This window comes from Cynoglossus semilaevis, chromosome 1 (genome assembly GCF_000523025.1).
Source record: "Cynoglossus semilaevis isolate Cse_v1.0 chromosome 1, Cse_v1.0, whole genome shotgun sequence".
NCBI lineage: Eukaryota > Metazoa > Chordata > Actinopteri > Pleuronectiformes > Cynoglossidae > Cynoglossus > Cynoglossus semilaevis.
Genome location: NC_024307.1, coordinates 11,280,048 through 11,291,775, shown reverse-complemented (window position 1 = coordinate 11,291,775; position 11,728 = coordinate 11,280,048). Strand labels below are relative to the sequence as shown.

General features: G+C 41.2%; 2 protein-coding genes across 3 annotated transcripts in view; both read left to right on the top strand.

Annotated features, from left to right (window-relative positions):
- Nucleotides 1-642: 642 nt before the first annotated feature.
- Nucleotides 643-8,810, top strand: LOC103379158 (receptor expression-enhancing protein 5). The gene is made up of 7 exons (XM_008310625.3): nt 643-770; nt 1,145-1,363; nt 1,467-1,589; nt 6,144-6,237; nt 6,800-6,938; nt 7,917-8,085; nt 8,288-8,810. Exons 3-7 carry the CDS (start codon nt 1,475-1,477, stop codon nt 8,320-8,322), a joined length of 552 nt encoding a protein of 183 aa, XP_008308847.1. The 5' UTR covers nt 643-770; nt 1,145-1,363; nt 1,467-1,474; the 3' UTR covers nt 8,323-8,810.
- Nucleotides 8,811-8,963: 153 nt separating this feature from the next.
- Nucleotides 8,964-11,728, top strand: part of diras1b (DIRAS family, GTP-binding RAS-like 1b) — a 19,923-nt gene continuing 17,158 nt past the window's right edge. Inside the window, exons 1-3 of one of the 2 annotated variants that reach the window (XM_025062572.1) lie at nt 8,964-9,516; nt 9,639-9,717; nt 10,061-10,133. The gene's annotated coding sequence lies outside the window, so the exon portion shown is untranslated. Of the gene's footprint in view, nt 9,517-9,638; nt 9,718-10,060; nt 10,134-11,269; nt 11,443-11,728 lie in introns of those variants that run through there. The other variant, XM_008310634.3, reaches the window with a different exon arrangement.

The window sequence follows — 11,728 nt, the reverse complement described above, 5'->3', positions numbered from 1 at the left end:
GAGAAACTTTAACAACCCCCAAAATTCAAACAGCTGTGATCTCTCACCCTGACTGAGGAAACCAAGCAGGACGAGTAAAGTTAGAGGCAACATCTTCCTGGTGCATGAAGTCAGTGTCAGACTCTGACTGTCCTGTCTGTACTTAAACTCTAGGAGCAGTGAAGCACAGATGTCATGCAAAACATCATTTGGATACAGCAGTAGGAGTGGGAGTTAAAAACCACCACTGCTGGAGATGAAAAGTTTTTATTTCCATCACTGAGTTTCTTCATTTGAAAACTCCCCCCACCTTTCATTAGACCTCTTATAGAAGATACCACTCTGCTGGCAGTTTACCGTTATAACAACTGCAACTATCTTTTAGGTATTTTTTAGGTAGGTAGGTAGTTAAAGTAAATTTTTTAACCGATGCTACGTTTTTTGAATGTCACCATTAAACACCTTTTACGTTTTTACATTTGGCGTTCGTTTTTTTGATGAATGCCACTTATTGCTCTCTTTTTTAAATCTTGAACAGACGACCGTTTTGTTTTTCACCTGATCCTGAAACGTTGCACGAGAGGACTCTCTGATTGGTCAGTACGTGGACCACCTCCTCCCCCTGTTGTCACTCAGTCGGGTGGTATGTACTGTATATATGTCCGTTAGAAAAGAGCCGAACCCTGTGGATCCAGTTATTTCCAGGAGACGTTGGGAAGACGGGCTCATTTTTAAATTTAATCATTTTAAAGAAGCCAGTTGGATGAGAGTCATATTTCGGAATAATCACTGTGAGGATTCCGAATTAAAATATGTTGACTGAAATATTGATTACTTTTGACGTGTTGACCTTTAACATTCCACAAGATGGCGCCGTATATCATTGCTCGGAGAGTTGCTTTTGTGTACATTGTGTGTGATGAATAACTTCAATAACCTGTGGGTTAATGGGAAAAAAACGGGTTCTTCTTTCACCTCCACCAAACGACATTGCGTTTGGCAATTTTCACTCTCTGGCCTCTCTTTACTGTAATGTAGTGTCCGCTGTGTGTTAGCCATTCAAACTAGGGTAGTGTGAACAATTTAGTAAATGTGCTGCTTCTTAATAAAATATCGATAAAAAAACAAAACAAATAAACGTGTACTTCGCCGCCCTCCTCTGCAGGTGCTCACTCAAAGGAGGAGCTAAGGTGAATCGGTATGAAACGTAGCAAAATAAAGAACGACGGCCAACTCTGACTCGGTTCCTAGCTTTCACGGTCGATAGACTCGGCTCGTCCAGGACGTCACAACTCCACTCAGAGCTTAGCCACACTAGCCAGTCATCACCGGCCCCAGCAGCGGCAGCAGTGGCAGTGAAGTAGCCACCGAGCGTCACTCTAAGGTTAGTTCAAACCAAAATATTCGTTTGAAACTATTCCATTCAATCACCGGTGTTCGCGTTCGGCACTTTACCAACATTCTTACACTGTCTGTATGAACCACAGGCCCGAAAATGAGCCACTTTAAGGAGCGTTTCGTGACTCTGCTTCACGAGAAGAACTTTTTCACAGACCAGCTGGCAACACTGGAACAGAAAACGGGAGTGAAGAGGGAATATATCGCGCTGGGTATGTAACACGACCGTTAGAACTTAGCGAAAATTCCTCCAAAAGTTTTTAAATGTACTTTATGCACACTGAATGTGTGAACATTTGCAATGTTCGATTCTTAACGCGACAGAACATTTGCAATGTTCGATTCTTAACGTCGCCTCCTCCTCCTGTGTTTATGACGAGCCCCCAGAGCTATGGAAGGCACCAAGGAGTAAGTTAGCTAAAACCTTCACAGAGGACAACGGATTATTTAAAAAAACAAAACAAAAGTAACGTCACATGTCAAACTGAGCTGCATCAGCTGTCTCCGGTTCCATTTTAACCATGTACTGGAGATACATGGTTATTTAATCTGTTTGCACACGCCTATGTGATAATACAGTATTGCTGTTGAATGAACTCCCTAGTCTAATACACTAGGAGCAGCGCCACCCAGCTCCCAAGGGGGTATTTTTGTCACGTCCTAAAATATCCAGTGCAGCCCAGAGGTATCCACACTGACCAGTGCAGTAGACTGTTCTCAGATGGCTGTCAGGGGATGAAGTCCAAGTCTGATCTTTAACATCACGAATTGATGCATTTTTACCAGAGCGTTTCCTCTAGACCACACGTGTCAAACTCAAGGCCCGGGGGCCAAATGCTGCCCGCCAAGTTGTTCTGGTTGTCCCACTGGATAAAAGCATTTGGTAAAGTCCATGCAGCAGAGTTTCTTAACCTAAGTAATTAAAATACATCTTAAGCAATCAAATAATAATCAATGGAGTAGTTACATCTATACCAGGGGTCCTCAACCTTTTTGTTCCAAGGACTGGTCAGCAAGTACCACCTGTTACTAAAGACAAGTAGCAAGGTGCTGAGCATTGAAGAATCATTACATTTTCAAAATAAAACACCTGTTCGACTCTATTCTGAATGACCTATTGTACTGGTCCGGACTGGGGGTTGGGGATCCCTGATCTACACAGTCTTCCATTTACAACCGGCCGTTCAAGGGGAACTGTTTTGCTGATGTGGCCCCCGGTGAAAATGAGTTTGACAGCCCTGCTCTAGATGAACCTTATTAATCCAGCACTGTGAAAGTGCTTTAACAACTGAATGAACATCATGGTGTTTGCCAGTTTAGTCCTATTTGTGTTTATATTTATTCATAAACGGTCCAGAATTAATATAAAAATAGGGGAAACAAAAAGTCACACATTTAACACAACAAAAGTTTTGTTTTCAACACATTGATTTTGGTTTTGAATATGATTATATTTGGATGAAGCTAAATGAGGAAATACTCTTTAAACACAGCTACAGTTTCTTTTTTAACTTCCTGTAACTCTAGTGGATAATGTTCATACACCTCAGGCCTGGTTGATCTAGTCAGGGTGACCTAGATTCAAACCCACCGTCTCCACCATGATTGGTTTCTGGTTGGCTGCCAGCGATGGCAAACGCGGTTGCATTTAGACAGGAAGTCTCCTGCTCACTGAGTAGAAATGTGCTGTTATTCTATGGTATACTTTCATATACCGTACTATAAAATATTATTCTATACTATGGACCGCTGTGCTACGGCTATACTGTGTTTACTATGCAGCACTAGGCTAATTTATATCAACCTTGTTACCAACTTTTTTTAATTGATGCTCAAGCACAAAACGCAGTGTAAAGCCATCAGAGACGGGGGCAGATTCAGATATTTTCCTACTTTAACATTTAACTTCTCAACTGACCACAGGTTGATAGTATTTAACATGATCTAGTGTGGGCTTCAATATCTTGTTTCAATCAAACGATTAGTATGTTGAAGAAGGTCAATGTTAACATTAAGTCATTGATACCACGTAACGTCTAACCTGTCTGACTCCAGGCTACAAATATTTAACCCAACAGACTAGTTATTAAATCGACGTCTGTTGACTTCACCAATGAGCCTGGGTGCTGTTATGTTGGAGGCTCCGTGTCATTGTACAGTTCACAGATTCTGTGGTCTGTTAATGTCACCTCACATCCTCCTAAATTGTTTTTCTTTGTGATGAAGCAACACCGACCAAACCAGCTCCAAAAGCAAATACTCTAATGTGCTGTATGTAAATAAGCACTTCACTTGTCTGCACCCGGCACTTGACGGAGCAGACGTACTGTATTAGCGTCTGTCCCTACCTGTGGTTAGTAAGACAAAAGCCACTCAGCTGGTACTTTGACCAGGATGCAGCTGTGTGACAAACGTGTACGATGATAATGGCCGGCTCACCATATCAGCATGTTTGTACTTTGCCTTGATCCAGACCGGTTACGTTAACACGGTTACGAAACAACGCCAGTCATCCGCTCAGCTGAGGAGCGTCTCAAGTTCAGCTGCTGAGTCTGGAGTCATCTTGGAGTGTGAAGAATGATCTGTTGACTACAGAGGACAGATCACAACTGCACTGAGCCTCTGAAACTAAGGCGTTCGTGACAATGATTTAAGGAGAACTAAAGATTTAAGATGAGAAATTATGTCAGGATAAAGTTGAATCTTTTCCTGATTGGAACAAAAAGTTCTAAGACGGGTGTTCTCCTTCCAAAGGTGTCTGATTTAACTAACTGAAACATTTTGGATTTTCTGGGATTTTATTGTGTTGGGCTTTAAAGGGTTAAACTATCTTTAAAAGACCAGAAACTTCAATTTTTAATCTTAAATGATCTAATAAAATGTTTGCATTTGCTGAGATTAGTTTTGTCAATTGAATAGACCAGTAGTTCCTAACTTTTCTTGGTGTGAAAAGAGAGAATTCACATAGAGATTTGACTTGAATACAACATGTGAAGAGAAAACACTTGTAATGTTTGACCATATCCTCTTTTACTAAAACTTTTCTAGAAGAAGGCCAAGTTGGCTGTGAAATCTGCACTATGTCACGTGACTGCATTCATGACTCATTTTCTGTGGGCAGGTCAGGTGGTTGTTGTTGCTGCTTACTCACAAAATTCTGTGTTCAGCTCCTTTATTATGCCCTCATCAGAAGCACCAGTTCTGACCTTTGTCTGCCAAGGCTGTGACTTGAACAGAAGAAGTCCACAGAGAGCTGGACACACTGGTCATAAATGACAGGGACATTTGAGTATGAGCTGCGACAAGCAAATGAGATGTAAAGACCTGGAACAGTGTTTAATACAGGCTGCAGTGTTCATGTGAACTGAAGAACAAGATCATACGTGTCGTGACTCATTTTTCCTGCAGATAAGAGATAAGCAAAAATCATTTGAATAATTGGAAATATGCATAAAATCTGTGGGGTTAAAGGTTTGTGTGCATTTGATACTGAAGTTGTTAGTTGATTAGTTGAGTTGAAGAAATTTAAACTAAATTAAGTGACAGAATTATCAACAAATTGTTTTAAAAGATCCAATAAAATGAACCAGGTTTCCTAAAGTCATTGTTTCCAGTGTGAATATTTTTCTATTTTTGCTTTTGATAACCAAACCTTTACGTTTCACACTTTGAAGTCGAAAACAATCACGTTAACTCTGTTCTGGGGTTTTTTTCTGATTACAAATTACCAGTTGAATATTTAAAAGTTTCTAATATTTATTAAGTATAAATATAAATATAAGTTGATTTAAACCCTAGAGGTCACACTAACTACACTGTGCAAAAGTTCTAGGCAGGTGTATACAATTACAAGAATAACAATTTCTGAAATTTTTTTTATTTTCAGTATTTAAAGCAAAAATGGAGAACCAGAAGCACGTTCTCCACATTTGTTAACCTTTAGGGGGGGTTAGGAGTATAGTAGTGTTTTTAGCCCTGTCTGTGGTAGCTGTCACTGTTGCGTCTGCGTTCCCTTTGCTAGAAAATGAGGTCCAGCAGCCTGTCTGTGGTCCAGCAGCCTGTCTGTGGTCCAGCAGCCTGTCTGTGGTCCAGGACCTGCACTTTTATTTTGGGGGAAACATCTGTTTTTGTTTAATGTGGTCTCCATTTGCTGTCGTGATCCAATGAGAATTGCGTCCCCAAAACATAGGCAACGAGTTGGTGCGCAGTAGAGTACATGCACAAAAACCAAACATTACAGGTGTCATAAATGCACACCCTATGAATATGAAAGGTCAGTTGTTTAACTGCACGTTGTGTCTCATCTACATGTCTGCAAAACAGAAACTCCAGTTAAATTCGAATACTTGGAAAATAGTTCTGTTCCGTGTGAAACAATGTTTTAATTCAATGTTCAACAGTGTAAATAAAGATGAACCCTGTGCTGGGTTCACTGTGGGTCGGAGTGTGTTTCTGTAGAAGGACTGCAACAGACGAACAGAATGGCTGTAATATGTGACATAATGAGATGTCAAACGTGTCAAACCTACGGTTCGTCAGTCAAACATGAGCCTCTGAGCTCAGCTCTGTTTTCCACGTCTGCTCTTTCAGTCAGGGATTTAAATCCCAGTGTTTGACTTGTACCTGGTGCTCCTCCTCATCCTGGTACTGTTCAGGCCTGACATCCTGCTTCCACAGTCCACAACAACAGCTCCATGACTTCAGCCTCAACGCCTGACTGGTTTGCTAGCCGTTAACAGTCCTCTCCTCTTCTTCTCCCTCTGCAGGTGCTCTGAGTGTGGTCGGCTTGTATCTCCTGTTTGGATACGGAGCCTCTCTGCTCTGCAACCTGATTGGCTTCATTTATCCAGCTTATTTCTCGTACGTATTATAAACGAGTGCATTTCTGTGGACACTTTACCAAAATTGGTGTGGGAAAAAAACAGTGTCGTCTTTAAATCAGTTCATTTGAGCTTTGTTACATGAAAAGATAGATATAAAAATAACAGTTAATATATTATTTTTATATATTTTTTAGACCTTTGGTTTGTTATATTTACCTTCTCTCTTTTTGTTAGATTGTACAGAATGGTCAAATTGATAATTCCCCTAAATACTGTGACTCCTTCGTATGAACTGTATGACTTTGTCAGGCTGTAAACAAAGTTTGGTTTTATTCCCAAATATTTTCTTCATGTTTTTTGATTATGGTTTCACACACACTGATGTTTCTATTGGACCGTCCCAGCTGTCAATCAATTACACTGTCCACTCATGCACCCAATTAAAATCATTGTGGCCTTTAAATAGATTGGTCATGAAATGATTGTCACTTTGTTTATCCACACTCTATGAGGCCGTGCTCTTCGTCACATGCTGTAACTCCCCGTCGTTCCCTCCTGTTTGTGTTCTCATCGCTCCTCTTTTTCTCACATCCTCTCAGCATTAAAGCCATCGAGAGCAACATCAAAGAGGACGACACACAGTGGCTGACATACTGGGTGGTATATGGGCTCTTCAGCATTGTGGAGTCCTTCTCTGACATCTTCCTCTTCTGGTTCCCCTTTTACTATGCTGGAAAGGTAGGGTGACCTTTGACCTCCCAGGTTCTTTTACTGTCGGTGATATTTTTATCTGGACTTTTCCTCTCGACTGCCTGTGCTTTGTAACGCCTCTGTGTGAAGTAGAAAAAGCACTTGCTCGGGTCGGTCACATGTTTTGCCGGCCTCCTCACACTAACTAACTACATTAGTTTAAAGTAAGTCATGGATTTAATAATGAATAAAAAAGGAAAACGTTCATAGACTAACTTCTATTTTTATTGACATGGACGATTTCTGTTTTTTTTTTCAGCCACATGATATAATTCTATAATTATTTAATGTCAATAATTAACATCAACTATAGTTGAGTCATGATACCAAACAACAGTTGAAACAGTTCATCAATGACTGTAATAGATGTAGATTTAAATTTTGGTGTTGTAAAAAAAAGGGAAATTTAACAAAATTTATATTTAATTATAGACAACATGTATCTTTATGATAAATATCTATGTATAAATGTGTACGTGTGTGTGTGTGTATACACTATATGGCCAAAAGTATTCGCTCACCTGCCTTGACTCGCATATGAACTTCAGTGACTCATTCCTAATCCAGAGGGTTCAATGTGACGTCGCTCCCTCCTTTGCAGCTATAACAGCTTCAACTCTTCTGGGACGGCTGACCAAGGTTTAGGAGTGTGCACAGGTGGCATCCTATCACAGTTCCACGCTGGAATTCACTGAGCTCCTGAGAGCAACTTATTGTTTCACAAATGTTTGTAGAAACAGTCTTCATGCTTGGTGGCCATGCTGTGGTCATGGAAGTGATTGGAACGTCTGATTCCACTTATTCAGATCAGTGAGCGAATACTTTTGGCACTACAGTGTATATATATGTGTATATATATATAGTTATGTTTATGATCCATTTTTGATCTTTTTTATGATATTGGTGGTGTTATTTGACCAGCACTAGTGAATATTAACTGCAGTTCTGTCACTCCCGTTCACTCAGTGCTTGTTCCTGATGTGGTGCATGGCTCCGGTGACGTGGAACGGCTCCGACATCCTGTACAAGCGCGTGATCCGACCGTTTTTCCTGAAACATCAGGCTGCAATGGACAACGTGGTCAGCGATCTGAGCGCCAAGGCCAAGAACATAACTGACGCTGTTACGAAGGAGGGTGAGGAATTCACAGTATACGTTCAAGTGTAGCCACGATCACACACTGATCACATAGCTGCAGGCAAATACTACAGTATAGCATAGTATTAGTGCATAATCCACACATTAAACTGGATTAGTAAAATCTTTTTTGTACCTTTTTTATACATTAGACTTTTTATACTCTTTATACTATTTTTGTTCTCTGTTTGTTTCATCAGCTGTTAATCGAGTCCTTCATGACAAGGATCAATGAGACACAGTGGAAGGCTCTGTGTGTGTGTGTCTCTTATGTGTGTGTATTCATGTATTACATGTCAGGGTAGTTGGAAGGGTACTTGTTTGTGTTGTGTTGTTTTGTTTGTCCTCCATGACCAACGATGAAGATCAGCCGCGCTGTCATGACATGAACTGAAGTGTCCTCGTCGGTGCTGCTTCACTGCCATCGGTACTGCTCAGACAATCAGGGAAACGGTGACATTTTGTGAGATCTCTTCTTCTTTGACAAAATAAGACTTTGAAATGTTTTCTAAAACCACCATTGTCTAACTGTCTGAAGCAAAACTGGGAGTTTTGACGATTGTTCTTACAAGCCTTAATGTCAAACTGAGCATTAAGACTCAGTTTGAATTGTCGCTTCTCTCACTCTAACTGTTTGACTTCTGTTTTTTTCCCTTTTTACTTGTTCTAATTTATCATCTCAGACTTGATGGCTAATTAAAACTGGAATTCTGATGAAAAAAAGCTGTTTCTCTTTTTGTCCTTTTGTCGTTTGTTGCTAATTCCGTCTCATGAAAGAATTTTTACACAGTCATGATTTCTGTCAGTGTCTAAGAAGCAGAGGTGGAGGCAATAGATCATCTGGAATTAAAGCCTCTGCACAGTTGGTTGTGGTTCATTTTACAGGTCAAGTATTTGTACTATTAAACATTCAAGTATTTACAGTAAATATAAGAAGTGACGCCAACAATGTAGACATGGAGGAAAAAAAGGAAGAAAACTAAAAGCTCCTCTTCTGTATTTCATTTGACCTGGACGTTGAACGTCCTCCACTTGACTGTAACAGGTTAAAAGATCAAGTTCATTTGCCTGCTTTCAGGAAGCCTAACCACCCACATTATAACGTATGTTTGGACCTGTGTTCACGCTTGAGGAGCTGTGAATAAAAGCCTCTTTGTGTCCGTGCACTGGCTGTAATGCGAGGGAAACGGTGCAGGGAGAGGCCTGATGGTCGCACACAGCCACAGGGAGGCAGAGGAGACCAGCTGGAAATGGCTGCTGTGGAGCTGTGTGCTCTGCTGACTGATCACTTATTGATTGTACAGGAATCAAACTGATTAACTCATAACTGTACTGAGATGGTGGCATAACAAACCTTTATGAAAGCTGTTTTACAGGACGTGGATGACGCAGTTACTCCTAGAAAATGAGGGACTTGATCGATCCTTAGGTACAGTAGGCTGGCAGTTTATTATTTCATCTTTTACCTCAATATATATTTGTGTGTATTGATGTATATATATATGTGTGTGTGTGTGAATATATGTATGCCTATATGTGTGTGTAACATAGCCATCAAGATGCTACAACAGAACCCGACCAGTCAACCACCAAACCTGGATACATTTGAAGAATCTCCTCAAAGAAAACTGTGAGAAACGCCTCCCTTTTGTCTTTTATTTAACTGTTTTGTTCTTGAACGTTGCAAAAATATACAGCAGCGCTGGTTAAAAAAAAAAATATATATATATGAATTGTTAATTGTTTATTTAAAAATTGTGTTCTTAAATCTGTTTTTATTTTTTTTAAACATGTCAATGTGAAATGTTGGCAGTTTCCAAGCCAAAGCCAGCATTTAGTGCAAACCGCTCAACCCTATTATTATCATTGTTGTTGTTGTTGTTGTTGTTGTTGTTGTCGTCATTGTTGTCGTTAAACCTTTGAAAACCTTCGTTAACGTCACCCTTTTTGTGCCCTTTTTCTTCAAACCACAGCTTTCACTGGCTGCTATTCCCCGGTCTTTCCGCCAGAGGGAAACAAATTCAAGGAAGTCTGGAATGAGAGCAGGTGAGTCATACTTAATCGTTATGTACGATGCCATTGCAAGAAGAAAAGGCTGGGTTTGCCTCGACTCTAGTCTCTGTAGTACAGCCACGTATCTGTTTGTTCGATTCTTTTTCGGTGATAATTCTAATTTTAGTAAAATATCGAATCTTCTCTTGACTGGAGTTGTCCAGTCAAGTCCTTTCGGTACATTATGTTTCTGGGCTGTTTCTCATTCACCGCCCGTGTCAGTTTGTGTGGCCTGTTTTCTTCTTTCTGCCAGTAATAATATAGTAGTAAAACTATGTGGCACTAATGACTTTTCTTCACATATACTTCATTTGCACACCTGGCTCTTTCCATGGTGCTGAAACACGGTAACGTCGCTGTCCGTGGTGCTGATTCTAAATCCTCTAACTTTACCGCACACCTAAAAAATAAACATCGATAAACAGTCGTCATGTGTATGTTGTAAATATAGAGAATGTAAAATTTGATTGGTTGTTGTCATAAATAAGTGGGAATTCTCTAAACACTGTCCCGGTGTCTTATAACTTCCGCATGAACTACATTCACACATTTTTGTTGTTTTCATCCATGCAGCGCGTGTTGTCCTCTAGTACAGTTAAAAACACTGATGGGGGGGGGGGGGGGGGGGAACAAGAGAATTGCTGCAGGCGCAAGCTTCTCCAGGCTGTTTGTTGTTGTTGTTGTTGTTGTTTACCTAGCTGACATCTTGCCTCCGCAAACATGTTCTTTTCATCAGCTATAGAGGATTCTAGTCATAAACATTTCCGGTATCATCGCTTGTTTTTTATATTGTGAATGAACGATATTTTTATTTATCTATAATCTTTAATATCTCGTTTATGTGAATCATCCGATAAGGCTTTGGATCGGTATGTATCGGTTTGTACAAGTTTGTCCTTGTTCTTGTGCAGTCCGGTGCTGTTTGGTGTTTTCCCTCCAGTCCGTGGACACAGTTGCTCCGTCCTTCCTGGTCTCCGTCCATGACCAGGAGTTTTAGGGTGAGGGTCTGGTTTAAACTGCTTTCCCACTGCCGTCCAACCACTAGGACGTGTTTGGAAGTGAGAGAAGCAAGTGTGGACGGAAAAGGGAGAGAGGGCATAGCACCTCCCACGTCCTATCTGCCAGGGGAGGGGGGGGAAGAATAGAGAGGAGAAAAGAGAGAGGGAGAGTCTGCTGTTGGTGGTGTTAGAAATCGGACGAGACATGAGCTCTACATGAACCGCGGAAAATGCTTTAGGACGCTTTCACCCGTGTGAACGCAGAGAGGACGAGCCTGAAGCGGAGCCTTCTTCTTCACCAGCAGGTATGGAGAGATGCTGATCCTTCATGGAGGTCGGATGTTGGTATTCAGTGGCGTTCACCGCGGCGCAGCCGCTGCCTGCACGGCGCTGTGGCAGCGGGCGGGGGCGGGGGCTGCGGCTGCGCGGTTCGCTCACTAATCCTTGTTTTCCGGACAAAACGGGACGGAAAATCTCCGTATAGTCGACTAAATGGGTGTTTGTCCAGGCTTGTCACGACCCGGTGGCGTGTTGTATGTATATACTGTGTGTGTGTGTGTGTGTGCGCCCGTACAGCCATGTTGGCAGTGA